The sequence below is a fragment of the Cyprinus carpio genome, chromosome A2, assembly GCF_018340385.1.
Source record: "Cyprinus carpio isolate SPL01 chromosome A2, ASM1834038v1, whole genome shotgun sequence".
NCBI classification, from domain to species: domain Eukaryota; kingdom Metazoa; phylum Chordata; class Actinopteri; order Cypriniformes; family Cyprinidae; genus Cyprinus; species Cyprinus carpio.
The window spans coordinates 12970543-12994200 of record NC_056573.1 but is presented as its reverse complement, the minus strand read 5'-3'; the positions used below and the strand labels follow the sequence as shown (position 1 = coordinate 12994200).

The following is a 23658-nucleotide window of genomic DNA, read 5'->3' as shown; positions in this document are numbered from 1 at the left end:
AATATAAATTTAGTGTGATTAATTGCAAATTGGATTTTATCACTGAATAGTATGTAAACTGCCATGCAGAGAAAACTCATATTAAAATATATTTTTTTATGATTCTATTTATTATAAAAGCCATTTTCCCCCACACGCTCGTTTGTAACACTAAATACTGATACTGATTCACCGTCTACACTCTGATTTCTTCAATGTCTCCTGCGAAAGTGTGTATAAAAGTTTAATGAATTTAGTTTCGTAGTTCGTGAAGTTTTGTGCGGATATTTGAGCCGACAGCAGTCAATGGTCCATCAAACCAGTACACTTTTAAGGAGGTCAAAGCCGAAATCCTTCGAAAGATGAGCGCGTGTTTCTTATTGTTTTTGTCAGTTTTATCTGTTACATTGCCGGTTTACACGCTTTAAGGACGAGAAGGCGGTTATGTTTCACTTTGATTCGTTTTTAAGAAGGAAGAGCTGGTTTGGGGTTGGTCTTCACACTGAGGGGAGGATGGATGAGTTTTACACTAGTGTCGTGTCTGCAGCTGTGGACTACAGTCGTTCAGTCACGGGTGAGTTTACTGCACTTTTACCACACCACATAAAACGTCTATTTCTTATGCTACGTCAGTGTTAAACATCATATTTTAGGACCAGCTCTGCCGGCTTATGAATAAAATATTTTCAGTTCATCAGTTTGTTTCATGCTAATTTTACATGATTAATAATGAATAGGTTTGTTTGCCATTACACACTGAAGACGAGCATGCATTTCTCCTTTCTGTACTGTCCACGTCGAAACTACTTGCAAAACAAGTTCGCTATTCTTTTTTTTATTCTTTTTTTCAGTCTTTTTTTCAGTCTTGTGATTATGAAATAAGTGGCTTTGTAGGATATTCACAAAGCATTTTTTTTAATAAACAAACCTAATTTCACTTAGTCGTATTCCAGATTATTAAAGTTTGTAAATACATAATTAAACAAACTTAATTTATGAATAAATAAAACAAAGAATGATAGTAAATAAAACACAAATTATAAATAAATTAATAAACATACAATTTTCAATCACAAAAAAAAAACACAGACAAATAAAGTTTCTGAAGTAGTCTATTGGGGAAATAAAAGATGAGGTTATGGTGAACATATTTTGATATCCAGTTGAAGTTTATCAATGTTTTGAATTTAACAGGCAATTGAGAGAAACGCTTGTACATGATGAAAAAACTGAGGAAAAAAAATCTTCCTCCGCTGCCCTTGGATATTTTGTTTTGCTTGAGATGTTAATTCATGTTGAAATGGTTTAAGTTTAATACTTTTTCTGACTCTCTAGGGGCATTATTTCTCAAAGTTGGACTGACCAAAACATTGTGGCCTATTTCCTTCTTGTGTAATACCTTGCATTTTTTGTGAAGACTTTAAGTCATCCTTATTAGTCCTTGTCAGTCTTTGTGGTACGGTTTAGATCATTCAAAACTGATGAATTAGTCATCAATAACGGTTTTGTAATTTTAACTGTATTACAACATTAAATTTTTCATCTGTTAACAGGATAAATCCTCAACATGGTTTACATTTTCTATAATAGAAATGATGCATACATTTCTCTGCACATGAGGGCATTTTAAGAAATCACTACTTTTTACATATTTTTGTTTAAGGATGAAAGATCATTTGGTTTACAAGCACTATTGGCTTTTATAATGTGGTCAACAGTTAAATTAGTGTTTAACTATATCAAAGTTGGCCATAAATTCCACGGAAGAATAAATTGGTCAGTTTACAATGAAAGCCAATTCATAGTTTCACACTGTAACTGTGTTACGTCAAGCAGAGGATCATTTCATTACTTTTGTTTTGCTTTGGGGTGTACTAAAGATATTAGCCATGAATGGAAGCTAAAGGTTTTACATTTACCAGAAACTGGAAAAATCTGAAGTTCTTTTTGTAAATACTCTATTAATGATGATAATGATGATCATGGGCTTTATGCGGTCTTTTACCCTTTAAAAAGCTCTAATGTCATCATAATTGTGAATGGACTGGTTTGTTTTCCAGCCTGTATGTTTGTGGTATTTAAAAAGACATAGTTGAAGCTGAACTTAATGTAGCTTAATATGATACTTTCTTCTTCCCCTTTTTTTATTTTTATTTATTTATTTTTTTAAACCCTGTCTATTTAAAAGAAGTTAGGGTTTGATTTCATGGGTTGGTTTAATTTCTCATGACACGAAGGAAGTGATTTTTTTTTTTTTTTTTTTTACCTTTTCCTTAAGAACTTCCTTGCTACATAATCATGACTTTGTAGAGGATCATTCCTGTAACTCTAACAGTGGCACTAGCAATGCCAAGGTCATGGGTTTGATATCCAGGGAATTAATTAACTGACTGTGTATCTTAAATGCAATGAAGTCACTGGATAAAAGCATCTGTCAAATACATCCACTATTTTGAAAATGCATAAAATAAATTAATTGACATGTGACAAAGTTTGCAAAGTGAACTTTCTGCACAGAGAAAACTGTTACCTAAAGATATTTAAGACTCAACTTGGACTTGTGACAACGGAATAAGACTTGAGACGTCACTTAGTCTTGGCCTTGAATTGTTTGAGACTTTTGCTTAGACAAGACTTGAGTGTCGTTGGAGACTTGTAAACTTGTCTGGGTGATAGTAACAGTTTATCTAACAAAAAATATATAGAGGGATGAGACATCCAGGAATATACACCATCTAAATCTTGTGATTTGGACTAATGATCTACTGGCTCTTAACAATCCTTATTGTTGCAGAGTTAAATTTAGGAAAACTCATTGTTCATACATCTATTCACAGGTGTCTCTCGAATCTGATGATTTTGGGTTGCTCCAGTATATGTTGCCAGCATTGTTGCAGTGCTGTAAATCACTACAGTGACAAGTTATTTTTATTGGCAATTTAATACTCCAAAAGTTCCTTTAAACAAATGCTTCAGTGACTGTCAAATCCATTTTCATGTCCATGTAAATGTCTTGAAAGCATTATACCACTCATGCTATTTGTATTGCTGTGGTTTAGGTCCACTTTTAAAGTTAATTGAATGTGATGATGATCGTGTTGACAGGGACCGTAAAATAGGACTTTAAGGTTCCAGCTGACTCTGGCTTTAGCCGTTTAAAAAGAACAGACCTCACATATTGGGCCTTCATGCCTAAAAGCCTAGATTCTGTAAACTTTTTGATCTGAGACCAACAAGAACGCTGTGGGGGATCGTCAGATATTTTCACTGCTACAAGTCCAAAAAACACTTCATCCCTGTACTCAGTTTTATTTGTGTGGTGTGCTTTATAGGTGAAACTATATCTAGATTTGTCTTTTTATGAGCTTCTGTTCCTCCACACCTCTGAGAAAGCATCCATTTACATTTTAAAGATTTATTTACAGTAAGCAAAATTAAAAGAGCTGAGGTTTGGAAACCTGATTGGAAATACAGGAGGGCAGTTTTCTTTTTTTAATATGGCTGAGGGCTTTTAAAAATTGTTTCCCATTAACACTGTGAAATAAAGTTAGTCATTTCTTTAGATAAAGCTAAAATTGTTTTAGTAAAAACCTGTTAAATGATATTTTTCATTTAACTAAATGTATGGTTATAAAGTAAAGTAATACAGACACACATATGCCATCCCATAATACCTGAAAATTTGTCACCATATTTTTACACCATTTCTTAACCCTTAATTTAACAGGATATTTCTTTACAAAGCACTTGCATTATTAGTGCATCACCATCACCATAGAATTGATTTATTATTTTTTAACTTGCCATGAAATAAATGAACAGTTCATGTTTTTATGGAATGTTGCAGATTAAAATAAAATTAATATAGCACAACACAACACTTTTTTTTTTTTTTTTTTTAAAGTTGTATGCCCATAATCTTTAATCAAAAACATGAGCATGCCCTCCTCCTGGCTATAACTTCTCTTCTCTGTTGACGTGTGTGCTGGCTCGAGGGCTGGGCAATAAGATTGTCCAATGGCCAGATGCGTTTCAATTCTTTGATTTAATTATCAAAGCATTTAGCAAACAATAGGATCCAATCAATTCCCAATACACCAAATCAAGTCCCTCCCTACAATTTTTTTTTCTTTTCACATTTTTTTTTTGCTGTTTCACTTATTATAAATCACAATAAGGAATAAAAAGTTCAGGTCATAATTTCTGTTTTTGTCTGACTTTAATATAAAGGAGGAATGAGTCAAAAATAATTTTTGTTGTTTTAATCAACATTACACCTCAAATGCAAATCGGTTGAGCCTAACTTGTATTTCACCCAGAGTATTGCATTACATCAAATCAGTTTTCACCAGATCTCAAGTTGCTCTTCATTTAAGCATAATTTTGTAAATCCGTGATCATAGACATTTACTCGACCAGAACCAGAATAGATTTATTGAAATATGGAATACAAGTCACAACCAATTAACCTTGTGCAATTTAAAGAGGTCTCGTCTCCTTAAAGGGGTCATATGATGTTGCTAAAAAGAACATTATTTTGTGTATTTGGTGTAATGCAATGTGTTTATGCGATTTAAGGTTCAAAAAAACATATTATTTTCCACATAAATCTACATTATTGTTTCTCCTCTATGCCCCGCCTTCTGAAATGCATCGATTTTTACAAAGCTCTGAAAAGCGAGGTGTGCTCTGATTGGCCAGCTATCCAGTGTGTTGTGATTGACCGAATGCCTCAAGCGTGTGACGGAAATGTTACCCCCCTTAACATACTGGGATTCACGTGACAAGACAAAACCAGTAAAACCCATTATAAACGAGGCATTTGCGGCATCCAGTGGGGACATAATTACTGATTATAATGACTTATACTGTCTTTTTAAGCATTGTGTATCGCGCCGCGTAAACAAAACCATGTCTGCATTTGTGATCAGAGAAACAACAAACAACAAGTGCTATTCTACACTGCTCAAAACTCACGTTTGAATCATCAGTGGCAAATTCTTTAAATATGAAAACTTACTTTTACAGGCTGAGTCCAAAGCACCAGACTGTCCTTGCAAAGTTGTTATTGCCCCACTTGTTAGAAACAGACACCGGCATTGTAGGCTACTCTTCCAGGAAACAGTCCTCGTCTGGCATATAATGCACTGCACACATCTGAATATTTGGGTTGAACTGTTCTGGAACAGTGTTGTAAATACAACTTAACCACTGATTTCTAGTCTTGTCCTCTTTTGGAAGGCCAAACAAAGTAGTTTTGCTTTCACAACGAAACACGGCGTCTCCACAACATGGCGCCGGCGGCAACAGTGCGAATAAAAGTCAGGCCTTCTTTCTTTGCGTGAACATTTGAGCAGCGTTATGCAAATCTTCTCACATCATGACGTAGAGATGTGGGGGCATGTTAGAACGAGCTGTTTTAAGAGGGCTTGGTTGACTCTTAACTTTTATAAAGAATACTGCTTTGGGTTTTAGACTTTAGTCTTTGCAACTTTACAGATCTTCTTTATTCACCAAGAGCTTGTAACACTCCAAAGAAAAACTAAAAATTGAAATCGCATCATATGACCCCTTTAAACACCGTTGGCAGATGTGTGGAGTGTGTAAGTACTGGCTCCACGTACTGTCCGTCCACCCGCTGTATTCAGTAGAGAAGCTCTGTCCATGTCTGGTGGTTTGGATTCAACCACTGTCATTTCAGTGGAATTTCCTGGCTTCAGCGTTCAGCTAAGTTTTCTCACAGATTTGCACTTGCTTATGAATGTTTGGACTGACGGGGTGGTAGTGCGGTCGGCCTTCGTTCTTCAGTGATGCATCCTTCCGTCAGTGCTTTAATAACAGTCAGTAATGTGAGACGCCACAATCCTTTTATATTGTTCATTTATGTTCCCAGTGAGACAGAAGTCCACGTATACAAACACTTCCATCACAATTAAAAAAAAAAAAAAAAAAATGTACTGGTGCCACAATGTGGCCAGTGGACCACTCTGGAGCTCCCATATACCACTACGACATTTATACAGGTATACATTTATACTGTGTGTCTTTATGAAGTTATACAAGTTATACAAGTTATGGATTTGTCGTTGATTTCTCAGTATCCTGATCAATTGCTTTTTATATATATATAGGAAAGTTTAGTAGGAAATTCTTTTACACTTCACAATAAGGTTCAATTCATAAAAATTAATTAATATATTAGGAATAATGAACTAATAATGAAGACTGCAGTACTTAACAACCTAGTTTAATGGTTTGGGGTGTTTATTTGATAGGATAACCATTTGAAATAAAAAATTTTACCTTTTAATATTTCATTTTAATGTATTTTTTATTTATTTATTAAAGAAATTCACACATTAATATGAGTAATTCACTGCCTATACCTTTATGTATGCTTTAAAAACAAATATTTACATCCAGTTTTATGGATGGATATTTATGGATATTATTTGATGTGAGTAATGCTTTGTAAGGTTATCATGACTGATTCCATGGGTTTGGATGAGAAAGTGATATTTCATATTGAATAAAGTGACTGTCTGGATTTTGTTACAGCAGTTTAAACATATAGTCATTGAAATTTTCACATAATAAATACATTGCATGTTTAATGCATTGTCATGTAATAAAATAGGCATTTTATTTTCAGTTTCACTAGTTTCTTTCATACAGTACTAAACATAATACTGAATTAGAAGACCAGGAATATATTTCTGGATTTCTCTAATATAATTAGATTAATATTTCTTTGATTTCACATAGCCAGAGTAAATTATGTTGATGCTACCTCTTCGGGTGGATGTGTATGAAGATAGAGTACAGTTGTTTGTTCAAATAGTATCTTGTATTGTCTTTCTGTGGTACTAGATTAGTAGCTGCTGTTAGTGCGGTGTTTGTCTCAACTCCTGCACTCCTCTTCTTATTTAATGTTTTTCTTTTCAAAACTTTTCTGCTCTAGCTTCTATATTTTAAGTACTTTTTAAGTACTTGTGTGTGTTATTGGCTCTTGTATGATAAACTAGTACTGCTTGTCTAAACTAGTACTAGTCTCTTTGAATAAAAACATCTACTAAATGTGAATGTGGTAATTGATATTATTCCTCCCTTCAAGGCCACATGTCTCATCATTTATTATTTTATGTTTAGTAAGGATAGATGGATATTCCTGCTAGTTTCGCTTGAATCAGGTCTTTGAGTGTACTTCAAAGATGTCTGGCTTGTTGAAAGTGCCAGTGTTGAAAATGACACGAAGCTTTCTAAACCTACAGCGAACTAATAAATCAGAGCAATTATTCGTTTGTCACCTTTTCATACCCATTCTGGAGACAATAAACATGTCAGCCACTTACACAGCATGATAATTAAAAAAGCATATGAAAACATCATTTTCATTTGTTTAATGAATCATAATAATGTCACGCCAAGGCACATTTTATAACGTATAACGTTTATAATGTTTGTTCTGGAATAGAAGTGCTCTGAAAATGTAGACAGAAGTATTTATTGCTAAATAAGTAGTACTCATTTCCCAGTCGGATTACACAGCTGTGTTTAGCAATCTGTGGCAATATTAAAAATTCCTTAAATGAAATCATATGGTTTTCTCAGTCTTATGAGTTTGTTCCGGTTTCTTTTAAAACAAAAGGTGATTATTGGCAGGTTGTTTCATTCAGCATCATTCTGAAAGTTCCTGATGACAAATTATTATATAGTGATACAAAAATACAACTTAAAGGTGTACATTTTCATCTTGTATAAAACTGAATTGAGCTGAGGTGTTTAATATACCCAGAATTCGAGTGGAAGGACTTTTAAAGACCTCTGGTAAAGTCTGAACAGTATTGAATAGCTTCAAGATTGATGATGTTTCTCCATTAAGTTCTTTATGGATGAAAGCATCACAGACAACAGCACATTAGTGAACCACTACTTGAGACAACAGTCTGATAAAAAGGTTCATAGAGTGCAAAAGGTCAAGATTCTGTGTGGTCAGAGAATCTTATTAGGGCGATTATACTGAATCAGTCCATTAGTTATGCCATGGTTTTCCCATTATTATGTGGAGATTTCTTTTTTTTTTCAATACTCTTCTTTTCTGTGGGTAAACAAATGCATTTGTTAAAGAGACATTTGCTAAAAAGAATTTAATATGTGTGTGTGTCTGTGTGTTTAATTAGACATAAAATAGGATTCTAAATTGTGGTTTTCAGAGTAATGTATAATATATTTTTGATATTTTGTCAGACATTTAATCATTATAATTTGCTAATAAGGTTCCTCGCCACTTATTCTGTGAGAGACAACCTCTGTGACCCATATGTTTCCATTTAAATAACACATTTACTGTAAGGAGGCATAAACTTAAACCACCACCCACACACACACAAAACTTTTTCCAAGAGCAGAAGTGCTAAACTTTCTCTTCTGTGATTTTATACTTTAATTGTATCTTCATTTACAATGGTATAAATACAATGTGGGAAAAGGATTTTGACATTAAGCCCTTTTAATGGGTGCATTCAAAGCAATAGCAGCGCCCTTGAGGACTCATTTTAACTGGCCAGCTCAATCATGGCAGCACATCACTGGATCACTTGAGCGAACGTGTTAAAGCACGCATGAATTCACCACAGTAGTGTGAGTGTTGGACAGGAGAGACCTTTTGAAGACTCTTCCCCACTGTTCCAGGCCTGCTTCTCATTAGCTGAGGGATGTAGTACATTAGAATCTCTGCTTTTAGTACCAGATCTCTGCATCCTCTACTGCCAGAGGTTCCAACCAATCTGTCAGGGCACAAATGTCTCACTGTTCATCTTTACTGGGTCTGAACATTGCTACCTGGACCCTCAAAGAGAATAAAAATGCACCATAATCAAGTCCAATTCATGAGAGGACTGACAGAGTTTTTATAGAAGCATATTGGCTACTAATGCAGTGATTCTGCAAGCTTTCAGCGGCTGTGGATGTCACCCCTGAGGAGTGTGGTTAGGTGGTATGTCTGTTAAGAAGAGGAGCTGCAGTAACACAGGCATTCTCCTACAGTTAAGACTGTGGTTTAAAGGGAAGTTCACGCTGACTGAGATTCACAGTGAAAAATGGTTTATTTTTTGTTTTTCTGTTTGAGCCCAGGCAGGATCACCTACTGGAAACAAACATCTGAAGACTCCGCCGATTGAATCACTGTCATTGTGAATGCAGCATAATCCAGCTTTTGATGAACAAGTAGTACAATATTAGCATGACTCAAATCTGTTAATTGGAAATATGCATCATCTTTTTTTGTGTATCTTTTTTTGTGTGTAATCATATGATTAGCAAATTAGATTTCTCACCACTTATTCTGCATGTGGAAACTACTGTGACACTGTGACTTATTACTAAATCTGTTTCCATTTACAGAAAACATTTTTTATATGGTTTACATGACAGTAATCTATGGAAGCCCATTTCCGCCACTGAATAAAAAATAAAACAAGGTAATTGCGACTTTTTATCTCACAATTCTAAAATTTTTCTCAGAATTTTTTCTAGCAATTGTGAGTTCATATCTTGCAATTCTGACCTTTTTTTATAGTTATAAAGTCAGAATTGTGAGATATGAACTCGCAATTATGAGAAAAAAAGCCAGAATTATAAGATAAAAAGTCTAAATTACCTTGTTTTATTTTTTATTAAGTAGCGGAAACGGGCTTCCATAGTAATCTGACATATTGCCACCAAAAAAAAAAAAAAAGTGCCAGACAAGTTCAGAAGTTTAGGGTCGGTAACATTTTTTAAATAATCTCTTTCTGCTCTTCTAGACTGCATTTATTTGTAAAAACAGTATATACAGTGAAATTGTATTACTGTTTAAAATGACTATTTTCTATTTTTAAATATTTAAAAATGTTGTTCATGTCTGTGACAGCAAAGCTGAATTATCAGCAGTCATTACTCCAGTCTTCAGTGTCACATGATCCTTCAGAAATCATTCTAATATGCTGATTTGCTGTTCAGTAACAATGTTAAAAAACAGTTGTGCTGCCTAATATTTTTGTGGAAACTTCATATAGCCTACAATTTATTCAGGATTCTGTAATGAATAGAACGTTCAAAACAGCATCTATTTGAAATCTGTTGTAAAATTATAATCATCTTTTACCATCACTTTCGATCAATTTAATGCAACTTTGATTAATAAAAGTAATAATTTTCTAATAACCCCAAACTTTTGAATAGTAGTGTATGAGTATTTTTTATTGTTATTATTATATTGATGATAATTATTACCCTATAACTTTTCCCTTTGTAGTAAACAGTGATTGGTGAAAGGACTGAACAGAGCTTTGCATTCTGGGAGCGTTTAGATGATGGAAAAACAAAACACCAGCTTGTCAGTCAACCTGCATTCAACATCAACATGCACCTCCAGTTCCTCTTGAGGTCTTCTGTGAACACACACACTTGATCTGATATCTCTGTTTTGAATTCACTGTTGAAATTAATCAATTTATCTGATGTTCTTTCCAGGTACCTTGTGAATCATCACAGGTGTGTCATTACTTGAAAAACATTTGCGACCCCTGGATAATTTCTACAGTGTCCATTTGATGATCCACATTCAGAGGGAAAGTAACTGGAAGAACGTCATGAGGCCTGCTGGTCTCAGTCCAGCGGTTCCACAGCTGCACCAGTGGGGCCTTGTTAACAATGATGAAAAGTCCTCTTTAAACCAAACAGTTCACATGGAAGGTCTGAAGATGTGTGACTTGTCTGAGTCACCTGTGTCAACAGATGATCTCGACTTGGTCTTTTCCACAGAAAGAGCCATTGTGTCTTATATCAGCGGCTTAAAGAGTGACACATCCTGCACTCTCTCGGTTGTACATAACGACACATTGCCTCCTTCCTTGTTCTGCTCTTCCCTGTCCACATCATCTTTCAGTGCCTTCTCTCCATCCTTCTCTTCCCCTTCCTCTAGTCACTCATCTGGCTCGATATCAGAGCTATGTTTGACTTCTCCATCTCTTTCAACTCTCTGCGGTCCACCTGAGGCCCAGGATCTTCTCTACAATTGCACACCAGAGCCACAGGAGAAAACTCCAGAAGGATGTTTGTATCCCAAGTCTCTGAAGCAAGAGCCTGTTGCTGAATTTCATCTTTGTTACAAGAAGCTTCTACACAAGGAAGAACTCCTTCAGTATCTCTGCATTGACTCAGACGCCACCAAGGATCAAACCCAGCACCTTAACCTTCATAATACTCAGATAGAAGTATCAGAAAAGCTTCCTACACTGCAGCAGTTGAAGAATGATTTGGGACTGGGTGGGCTTTCTGGAGCTGAGAGAATGAATGAACACCTGAGTGAAGAGCAGCCATGCAAATGGATGGATTGTAGGGCTACCTATGGGTTGAAAGAAGAACTGGTCAGACATATAGAGAAGGTTCATATAGATCAGCGAAAAGGCGAGGAATTTACCTGCTTCTGGGCAGGATGTGTCCGTCGGCACAAGCCCTTCAATGCCCGATACAAACTTCTTATTCACATGAGAGTCCATTCTGGTGAAAAGCCCAACAAATGCATGGTGAGTTCAGTTTTGATTTTTATACGTACAAAGACAATAACAACAGAACATACAAAAGAAAAGGTCTCAAAATTCCACAAACTTGTGACACCCAGGAAGTGACATCATTTGACCTACATAAGTAAATAATACTGTTCTATTTTCTCAATTTTTACACAATGTGCTGACTGCATTTGTCAGTCTGAAACAGTCAACATTGTTACCAAAGTTATTGCAAGGAAAAATAATCAAATATTTTTCTTTAATGCAAAATCTGAGTTTATCAATAACAAAAACCTAACATTTTGTCTCAAACTTGATAGCCACTGATCATTTTAAATCAGGAACATTGTTGCTTACAAGGCTGTTAATGATAATTGCATGTATATTTTGTTTATTATTCATTTTATTTCATGTTTATGATTGTTGCACAAACATGACTAGATCACAATAGTCTGTGTTTTAAACAATATTCAGACCTGTCCCAACTGCTGGATAAGGTTGCAACTCTTATGAACTCTTATATCTTGCATGTCATATAAAATTAATATAAAATCATAGAATATTTAGTTTGTTCTCCTGGGCTGGACAAAGAACATTTTCTGGTTTTTAAAATATTATAAATCAGCATGTTGGAATGATTTCTGAACGATCATGTGACACTGATCACTGGAGTAATGACTGCTGAAAATGCAGCTTTGCCATCACAGGAATAAATTACATTAAATAAAATATATTAAAATAGAAAACTTTATTTTAAATGAAAAGCCTTGCTGTGCATGAGACTTATCTCAAAACACCAAACTTTTTTGGTAGTGTGTATCACAGTATTGTTCTAGACACTGAGCACAGGTATTGTTTTTCTAATAATTATCATTTGTATCTTTCAGTAAAAATTGACATTTTATTTCAAACCATGCCAATTCTTTGAACTAAGAGTTTGTAATATAGAGAGACCGACATGTGAACTCAGTCTCTCTTCACCTCAAAAAAGGAAGGATTGATTGCAGATTTTAGAGATTTCGACATTTTAGATTTGTTTATAGTTCACTTACAGATTGCCTTCATAAGAGTTGCCTGGAGACTGTTATAATGCAATGATCAATTTAGTCAACTCTTTCCAGGACAACTTTGAAGAAGGAGTTTTAGACTTAGCTTTTTTAATCTTCACTGCCTGATTTTATTTATTTATTTATTTGTTTTGGGGGGGGGGGGGGGGGGTGTAAAATAAGTAACTTGCAAGACCCCTCATGCAGTTTAAGGGAACAGCAAAATGTTCTCTCATTCTGTTACCTGATATTGAATTATTATAATCAGAACTTAAGTTTCATCTCTTATTTTTGAGATTTGCAAAGATACATAATACATAGAATATAATAGACGGAACACAGTAACTGTAAGAAGTTATATTCATTACATGCTCAAAGATATTATTGTAGGCAGGCAGCGATAACAATGTCCTAAAACTATAATAATTGAATACTTTGATGAAACTGTTTAATTTCCTTTACCATGAGCTATATAGGAAATGTGGTTGTTTTGAATGATGTACGGTAGCGATGGGATATTATTTAATCTATTTCATGTTATTATTTGTTTAATTTTTATTTTTAATCTGTGGTGGCCAGAGGACTATCATTTGGGAAGCATTTTATCCTGAATAGATTTTTCTCAATTAAATGTTAAATCGGATTATAATTTGTAACATTGTGATTTTTTGTGTATATTTTTAATGTCAACAACATGGCTATTAATACACTTTTTTATTATTATTTTACAAATGCATATAGATTTTGATAAATGATTAGATCCATTAATGTTTTATACACACACACACACACACACACACACACACACATATATATATATATATATATATTGTTATCAATTTTAAACATATTTTATATCTGAGATTCATTATGCAGTATGCAGAAATTGTCTGCTTTAACAGACTGAGATTTTTTTTAAATTATTATTATTATTCACATTCATAAATGTATGTAAGTATACTTCACCAAAGGTATATTTGATTTGGATAAATGTGTCAGAACGTCAACTTAGTTCATTTAAATTTTATAGTTGTAAATGCATAAATGTAAAGATGCTCAATGAAACCCTATTCATTTTTCATATAACCTCATCATGACATCACACCTGTGACCGCCAAAATTTGTTTTATAATTTTGCAGAATTGCTCCAACCAAAAGTCTGCATGACTGCGGCTGCCACCTTGAATCAGCTGGGCTTATTACTGACTCCTTCGCTGGTCTCTCCAACTCAAACATCTTAGCAGAGCCTTGTTCTAACAGGAACCAGCTTTGAACATGTCTGTTTAATAAACTTGGTAGAAAGGCATGTGTGTTTGTGTGCGGATCTTCAGAATGAGCCTCATAAATGTGCATGAATTGACAACATGAATAGCATTTAATTTACTATAGGAGCATAACAATTGTATGTGGCTTAATATCTAATTCCTCAACATCATTTTCAGCTTAAGGCAGTTATTCACCATTATGTCTTTCAAACCCTGTATGACTTTCTTTTGTCTGTGGAACACTAAAGGAATTATTGATAACTGAACACAGTCTGCCCTTTTCCATACAATGAAAATGAAAGGTGACCACAGCTCAGCTGTCATGGTCCCCATTCACTTTCATTGTATAGTACGAAGCAGCTTGAACATTCTTCATAGGTTCTCCTTTTGTGTTCTATGAAAGAAAGAGAAGCTTATGGGTTGTAATTGTAACAACATGAGGGTGAGTAATTGATGGCAGGATTTTCACTTTTGGGCGAACTGTTGTTCATTTCAAATGTTACATAACTGTCACTGTGGCAAAAACATTTCCTGTTCCAAAACTGGTATCATTTTGAGCTTTAAAAAAGATCCATGGAAAACATTTCATGCCACCACTTTCTTACTTTTCCATCAAGCATACCTTGGTATCAGATGTTTTTTTAGGAGATTGAATGGCAGTAAGTAAAAAAAAAAACTAGTTTCACCAAAGCCCTCTCTGCCACTAAAGCATAAGTCGAAATTTGCATGTATATGTACATGCAAATACATTGAAGAACCTGGAGATTTTTGAAAGACTTTTTCCCTCATATGCACATGTGCTTGGGTGTTGTCTTATAGTTTGAAGGCTGCAATAAGGCATTTTCCCGTCTGGAGAACCTGAAGATCCACCTACGCAGCCACACTGGAGAGAAGCCCTACATTTGCCAGCATCCTGGCTGTCTCAAGGCCTTCAGCAACTCAAGTGATCGAGCCAAACACCAGCGCACACACCTGGACACCGTACGTATGACCATTCTTATGGCTCTTTCAGGTTAAAACACAAAAACAATATTAAAAATGAAAATCATACAGTTGGATCCAAAAGTCTCAGAAGAAATAAAAAATAATAATTTATATTTATATGCACACATTTGTTTGCCTCACTTTTCTCCATTTTTAGGTCACTAATTAAACTAAGACTTTCTAAAAGTTCCTTTACTAGTGATTCTTAGAGCCCACTGTATATATAGTTGTGTTTCATCATGAATTTGCACTTATACCTAGTATGTGAAAGGTGTACACCACTAATGAAAACAAACAAGTGAGGGAAGCTTACTTGTCACTTTTTCCAGACATAGTAGTAGTAATAATAGGGTTTTATTTACACTAAATTCAGAGTAAGGAATTATAGTCTGGAACACTGGGGAGATCTCCTTTCACTTTAATGACTTAAGAAAAAAAGAGAGCCACTTCAGCGACTATACCAGCTCTGGCTGCACATCCTCTCTCCACAGCTCTCCCACTGCGGCTCTCTTGCCAGCCTGTACAGCTGTGTAACAACCAGCCTGCAAGTGATATCTGTTTCCTCAGAACACTTAAGTCAACAGAGCTGATTTATTCAAAGCAGGGTGGTTTTCGTTTACTACTGATGGCAGCCATCGCACTTCTAATTGCAGACATGCTGACTGTGCAAATGTCATGATTCGTCATGTAAATGAGTGGAGCAAATCTGTGGAAGTGATTGTTCAGGGCTGGTATATTTATGTCACTCTGTGTTATTAATGCAGACTTTGGGAAAGTTATCCAGCAAAGCATTCATTTTTCCTCACACTCTCTAAATGTACAGCTGAAATGTATGATGTAAGAAGTGCATTTCTAAAGACATTACATTATTGATTATTCAGTGCTGTTTTCAGAATTTGTGTAGCTCAGGTTGACATGTGCGGTTAATATTTGAAGTGGACAGATGTGGCGATTTCATAATATTTACTGAATCTTTTTGTGTGTGTATCGCTCTGCACCTGTGTAATATCCTGTGAAGGGTTTGTTTTATGTAACCATGTAAAGCATCTGAATATTTTTTGAGAACAGTCATGAAATGTCCTATACTTTGAGTTTAGAAAATAAAGTATTCCTTATATATTTTTGATACTTAATTTGCCACAAAGTCAAAAACAACAAGTGCTTCATGTGCTGGTATTGTAATAAAAATAATTTTGTAATGTTTTTGAGACTTTATTTTAAGGATCAATTCTCACTATTAACTAGTTGTATATTAGCATGCATATTACTAGTATATTGGCTGTTTATCAGTACTTATTAGGCACAAATGAATGCCTTATTTGACCATTACCTTAACCTCATACCTAAACTAACAACTACCTTACTAACTAATAATATTCAGCAAATTAGAAGTTTGTTCAGGGAAAACTCAGTGAATGTGTTCTCTATTCTAAATTGTTACCGAAGTCTCTTATGCTCACCCAGGCAGCATTTATTTGATCAAGAATACAGTAAAAACAGCACTATTGTGAAATATTATTACAATTAAAATTTTTATATATTTTAAAATAGAATTTATTCCTGTGATGCAAAGCTGAATTTTCAGCATCATTACTCCAGTCTTCAGTGTCACATGATCCTTCAGAAATCAGTCTAATAAGCTGATTTGGTGCTCAAGAAAAATTTCTTATTATTATCAATGTTGAAAACAGTTGCACTGCTTAATATTTTTGTGGAGTCCATCATACATTTTTTTTTTTTTAATGATACAAACTTTTGTGATTATAAATGTCTTCACTGTCCTAATTTAATGCTTCGTTGCTGAATACAAGTATTAACTTCTTTTAGAAAAAAATCTTATCAGCCGCACACCTCTGAACAGTCATTATTTTCACTGAATCAAAGTCATATGATGCAACCAAAAAGCAGAAAACACACACACACACACGCGCACACACACACACACACACACACACACACACACACACACACATATATATAAACAGGAAATGTTACACATTTGAATGACCAATTTCCCCTTGTCTCTTCTGCTGTGCCTCTTGCTTTATTATTTTATGTGGCACTTTTGGTAGAAACCGTATGCATGTCAGCTCCCAGGGTGCACCAAACGTTACACCGACCCAAGCTCATTGCGAAAACACGTCAAGGTCCACTCCAGTAAAGCCCTGCAGGCACAGGACAAGGTAACAATTTCAAGTGTTTGTTAGTTTTGTATGAAAAACAACCTCAGCCTCATTTGATAACATAATAACCTAAAAAAAAATGCATGCACACACAATGTGTAACTAATTAGCTGATCTTAATGACCTGATAAATGAAGTCACATCGTTTAATGCATTAACTTCATCCGTAATCTTCATCCCAGAGATCTTTGATGAAAAGGCTTATTGTTTTATGGGCTGTTCCTGCTCTCCAAACAAAGGAGAATGAAGGAGATCTTTGTGTATTCCCAAGGCTTTGGCATTCTAAGCAAGAACACATGTGTTCCCATAATACAGTTAATAAGCAGTGCAGTGCTATTCCTCAAGAGGCCAGATGTGACATGCAAATAGCAAACATGCTCACCAGCTCTACTGAAGGCTCAAATGAATCAACAACAGAAAGTTGTTTCAGCCTCAAGATTTTGCCGCTCTCACAGTCAAGCAGTATATCTTTGCGGTACTTCTCTACAAAAGCAAAGTGCAATATGCGCCCACACTGAAAACAAGGCTTCACATTACTTTTAATTGAATTTAATTGATTTTTTTTTTATCAGTTTTCACACACTGTTTTCTTTATTTGACTTTAGTTCAGCCGAATCCATCTGTCACAGATCGGAGTCTAATATCAGAGTAGGAAATCAATGCTGTACATTTTATGCTTTTTTACAGAGTAAAGTACGATATGGTGTCTGCTTTATCAGAGTAGGAAATCAGTGCTGTACATTTTATGCTTATGTTTTCTGTATCTTGACAGGTCCAGCTACACAATAAGATGGAGCAGGAAGTTGTGGATGTGTGCCTTGGCTTGCAGCATCTCCATGGCTCAACTCATTCAGTACAGAGTCCAGAACATAGGTGTCCTGCCTCCCTCACTAAGATTCATCAGGAAGGCTTTACTGGTAGGTGTATACCCAATTGCTTATGGTCTATCCTATATCGGGCTTTTGTTTATGGTCTGCGAGATGTTTTGCCAGCTTGTGCTGTAAAACTAAAGGAAGTAAAGTACACCAGAAAAAATGACCAGCATGCTTCCTCAGAAAGACTCCAGCATCTGGTTGGAAAGTCATGCTGGTCTTAGCTGGTGTTTTCTGCATGTAAAACACCTATATTTTGCTGATTTTGAGGTTTATTTTAAAGGTTTGGAATTTGTATTGTTTTATTTTTTATATAGATAATTATTTGGCCAAAATGCTCAGGTCAAGCATTGCTATGGAGCACAAAACCTTAAACTCAGGTCTAATTTTTGTATAGTTTGAATTTAAGAATTGTGAATTTGCAATTCAGAAAACTTACAGCATAATATTATAATCTGAATATATAATTTACCTCTAAAAACATCCAGAACTAAAATAAATAAATAAATAATATAAAATACTAATAAAAAATCTACTGGTAACAAATGTGAATCTGAATACGCCACAATTATTTAATTATTATTTTTTTTAAATGCCAAATTCAAATGTTTTTGTAATTTTTCTCTTTCCATATAAAACTAAACATAACATCGTTCATGATTAGCTCAAGATGTTCATTATTATAAACACTACGGATGAAAAATTGTGATGACTTTTCTTAATGTTCTTAAAAGTCTCTTCTCACTAAGTCTGCATTTATTTGGTAAAAAAAAAAAAATACAGTAGAATTGTAATATTGTGAAACATTATTACAATTTAAAATAACTCCTGTTTTTAAAAAGTCATGTATTGCTATGATGGCAAATGTTGTGGCAAATGCAATTCTCATAAAAAAGAAATAAATAATAAATCATACCGATCCCAAACTTTTGAATGGTAGTGTAAAAGAACCCAATGCGAGTGAAAGATGACATTGTATAACCCTGTACACAAGCAGTCTGTATAATTCCAGCCGCTATCCATTTTTAACCAGTGCACAGAAAAAGTTGTTTATATGTGCATGCCATTTAGCATTACAGATGTGTCCAGAGGAGAATGTTCCCAGACCATTGAGTCCCGTCCACTCCCTTCCACATTTCCCTATACCCATCATTTACACTACGTACTATTTCTGACATCAGCTGTTCCGACGAGCTCAAAAGAGCAGTGTTTGCGCAGTCACTGGGTACCCACCGTGGGCAAGCAGCCACCCCACGCATGTCTCTCACTGAATCTTTTCCATTCCAGCCACTTTTCCTTCAGATGCTTGAGACGGAGTCAAGAGGCTGTCAGACAGCGTAGGGCTTCTTTAGTCAACACCTGAAGAGAAAATCCATGAGGGCAGTCCACACTAACTGCCTTAGACTGCTCGCGACTTTTCTAAAAGATGTGACAGGCAGACAGAAGCCAAAGATATTTCAGTCGTCTGATTCTGCCGAATAAGAAAGAAACAACTATGTGTTTCGAGTGAAGAATAACTGTGAGATGTTTAACATCAGAAGCCAGACTGACAACATTATTAATTCTGACCTTGATCGATTAAACAGCATTAAGAGAAATAACATAATTAAGAGAAATTAAGCAGCACTGTTATGACATTCACTTCCTGTTCCATTCCAAAAATTTTACATTAACAAGTTGTAATTCTCTCAATGAACCCAGTGATTATAAATTTCTTTAACATTTTTGCCAATGAATCAGCAAGACTTTACACAGTTTCACAACACATCATGTGATTTGTGTTTTACAGCACACAAATTTAATATTATATGGCTGGATATGCTCTCATGTGACTGTCTCTTCCCACTGAAAATATTGCTTTTTTTTTTTTTTTTTGGAAACTAATTGAAGTTTTTGGTATGTTTCATCATTTCCTAAAATCCCTTAGTAGACTGCAAAAAATGTGACAATATCGAAATTAATCCCCGAATTAATGTGTATTGCATAGCTTAGATAACTCGATTTTAGATGTGTACACTACCATTCAAATGTTTGAGGTCTGTAAAATTGTTTAACGTTTTGGACAGACGTCTCTCATTCTTACCAAGGCTTCATTTATTTGATCAAAAATACAATAAAAGCAGAAGTATTTAAAATGTTTTTTTTATTGTAATGTATTTTAAAATGTAATTTATTCTTGTGATGGCAAAGCTGAATTTTCAACAGCCATTACTCCAGTCTGATTTGATGCACAAGAAACATTTTGGTAACACTTTACAAGATTCTTCCATTAGTTACCATTAGTTCATGCATTAACTACCTTTAACTACTAGTAATACATTTGTTGCCATATTCATTCATCCATGTTAGTGTTAGTTGTAAAAATACAGCTGTTCATTGATCATGTCTGCTCAGGTCAGAATAATATTAGCTGATACATTTGATTTTAATAATGTATTAGTAAATGTTGAAATTAACATTAACTGTTAATAATAAATGCTTCAGTTTAATAAATGCCTCAGGAGTATTTTTATTGTAATTTTTATTTCATTTTTCATTGTTAGCTGTCAACAACTGGAACTTTATTTTAAAGTGTTACCAACATTTCTTCTTTATTGTCATCAATGTTGTGTTCATCGGGAAATCTTAGACTTGATTTCAAGAGACTTAAAGTCTCCATTGCTTTCCATTTAATTGCATTGCTGTCTAGGAGAAGTAAATGTGTTTTATAGAGATTTCATTAGACATTTTTTTTGTCATCCCTGTGGGTTTACAGCATACCCAGAGGAGGATGAATCCTGTTGCAGACACAGCAGCATGGAGCACAGCAGCATCAGCCTTCACAGCCCTCTGCACAACAGTCGGCCGAGGTGAGGATCAGCAATCTGTATAAGCATCAGGAACATCATGATACTGTATAGGGCTTTTCACACTGCGCTTAACCCCGGGTTATCGTCGTTCCAAACCCAGCTTTTAACCCCAGGTAAAGAAACGGAATTTAGATAAGCACTTTTTACCCAGGCTTATGAAACCCTGCTCCGGAGGTGAGAGAGCACCACTTTTGTAGGTGTTAACCCTGCATTGCGATGCCTAACTTGTACAGTGTGAAATGATGCCGTGTTAGAATGTTACAGCTTGATGCTTAGCAACAGACATCCAATCCAAGGCCTCATATTTACATGCTTTGGACAGTCGCGGAAACCAAGCGTGTTGTATAAACAGCCATTTCAGCATTTGAGGGAAAAAAACGTCAACTGGTGATGGAAACCGTGTCAGCTGGAGTGAAGAAAACACTGTTTCATTCTTACTTTTATAGCCCGAAAGATCTATTCAGGAAAAACGTTTTAGCAGTTGGTGACATATAATGAGGAAGCGCAGTACCAGAGCAGTTATGTAACAAGTCGCATGCTGCTTTCTTCAAATCAATGACACTGACACTGCAAAATAAATACATTAATCCAAGGTTTAGTAAAGTACAGTGTGAAACATCAGCATATGAATACCCAAGATTGATTGATAACCCCAAGTACAGTATGAGCAGTGTGAAACGTGAAGCAAGGATTCATATATACTGTACAGTAAATTCCCATTGCTTTTGTGAGAAAAGTGATTCTAGTATATTGGAGTGCACTATTTTGTATTGTGATGGTAGCGACAAAATGTTATTTCTTCTCATATTGACTAGTTAGAACGTAGACTATATATAGAACGTAGCATATTATATTTTTTAGCAAACATACAGCATGGAAACATCCAGTTTGCTTCTCTGATACATGTGGGATTAATTTTACTTCGTCACTGACTGGAGGACTCCATCTGCAGTTCATATATGGGGATCAACCACAGCAGTTAGCAACATGTGCTTATGATGTGAAACATTAAAACAGCATGATGCGATGGGAGCAAATCGTCCCTGCCCTGAGAAAGAAGACATAATGAAGTGTGGCAACACGTGTTTCTTCAGTAGAAAAATATTATTATTATGCATTCGCATGGGTCTTTTTACAGCACACAGTTAAGCCATGACCTGTACTCTCAATGTTACTGTTGTGCTGTCACACAAATATGTGCCGATTGTGAAGGGATTTGATCTGATCTGGATGTCTTGCATTAAGATGCTTGTACAATCTTAGGCCATATGGACAATTCAGAGATCATACAGATTATTTCATCTTTCTTTATTGCGATTGTTAAAGAAGCGTATTGTTACGCTGTTACTGACCATAAACAGGCACTGTTTGTTTCTGAACGTTTGCTTATCCAGACACGTCCGGAAAAGAAACACATGCCTTGACTTGGTTTGTGTAAGCAACAATCACTCTCGAGGTGATGTGACAGCAAACTCTGTGGCTGTAAACAGGAAATGTGTTTCATCAAATAACAAAACATAACAGCAGAACCTACTTAACACTTCACGACACGCACACCCTCAGTTGCCAGCTATCCTACGAGTGACTGTGTGACAAAAACACTGAAGGCTTGGGTTTGTGATCCAAAAACAGAAAGCTATTTTTTCCCCAAATGGGTTTTAAAGGATATTATACATTTTATAACTATATTATCTTTCCTAACTCCTGTCATCAGAATCTGATCCCATTGCAAAATTTGTTTTGTTTGACAAAGAATAAGCATTTAGGGGATTTTTCTTACTGAGTATTGTTATTTCAAACCCCTGTTATGAAATGTGAGTTTTTTTGAGTGATTTGTGGTTCATTTTTGTGTAAATGTTAGTGAATGCTGATGGACTTTCTTTTAAAGCAGTTTTCAGAAAAGACACTATCATTTGGTCTTTCATCAGTTATTACCCATTTGATTTTCTTGCCAAAACTATCATTCAGTTTGATATATGATTACATTACAAAAAGTAGTTTACAAGACATGCCTTGTTCTGTGAGATGCTTTACCCCAGGGGTCGGCAACCTACGGCATGCATGCCAACAGTGGCACGCAGAGGGATAATTGCTGGCATGCGAGCAATAGAGAAAACTGCATACTGACGTACATTTTGAGCTAATAATTTATCATAGTCACACAGCCTGTTAGGAGCTATAAATACTATTAAAGTGTGAGAATTAACTTGCGCAAGTCTACGGATGCCTGCGCGCATGTAGCAGCTTAGAAAGTCCATGGGTGATTTTTTTTTAAGACAGTCTAAGAGTAATCACTCCTGTAGGGTTACGTGAAGTGATTTCTCAGCATTTTTTGAACACTGACCATTTGTGAATGCTATATTTATATATAACAATTCAATAATAAGTTGTTAATATTGTGTCATATATTAGACATTTTGCAAACTAAATATTAGCTATAAAGCCACATAAGAACTGTTGTGCATCTAACAAAGCACAGTAGGTGTTTGACTTGACACAGCACTGCACGTGTATGACAGCAAAATACCACGAGAGCGCACTTCAGATCAAAGCCTCAGCGGTCTAACAGCGCTCGTCAATTTCAAAATGATTGAGATGGCCAATCAAATCAAAGTAGGCGTGGTTTACTGTTGACAGAAGCAGAGCGCGAGGTAAGATGAAGCTGCAAATCATTTAAAGGGGTCATATGATGCGATTTCAAATTTCCCTTTCTCTTTGGAGTGTTACAAGCTCTTGGTGAATAAAGAAGATCCGTGAAGTTGCAAAGACTAAAGTCTCAAATCCAAAGAGATATTCTTTATGAAAGTTACGACTTAAAACGGCTCATTCAAACACGTCCACACATGTCTACGTAACTATGTGGAAATATTTGCGTAATGCCGCCCAAATGTTCATGCAAAGAAAGAAGGAGTGGTTTCAGTAACCGCAGTT

At 35.3% G+C, this 23658-nt stretch overlaps 1 protein-coding gene across 1 annotated transcript in view; it reads left to right on the top strand.

Annotated features, from left to right (window-relative positions):
• Positions 1-8: 8 nt before the first annotated feature.
• LOC109106133 (zinc finger protein GLIS1-like) overlaps positions 9-23658 on the top strand; it is a 29650-nt gene continuing 6000 nt past the window's right edge. Inside the window, exons 1-7 of the mRNA XM_042773856.1 lie at positions 9-553; positions 10274-10404; positions 10492-11546; positions 14659-14820; positions 16896-17006; positions 17779-17923; positions 20634-20727. Of these exons, the coding sequence (XP_042629790.1) occupies positions 10572-11546; positions 14659-14820; positions 16896-17006; positions 17779-17923; positions 20634-20727 (1487 nt within the window). The 5' untranslated portion in view covers positions 9-553; positions 10274-10404; positions 10492-10571. The remainder of the gene's footprint in view (positions 554-10273; positions 10405-10491; positions 11547-14658; positions 14821-16895; positions 17007-17778; positions 17924-20633; positions 20728-23658) is intronic.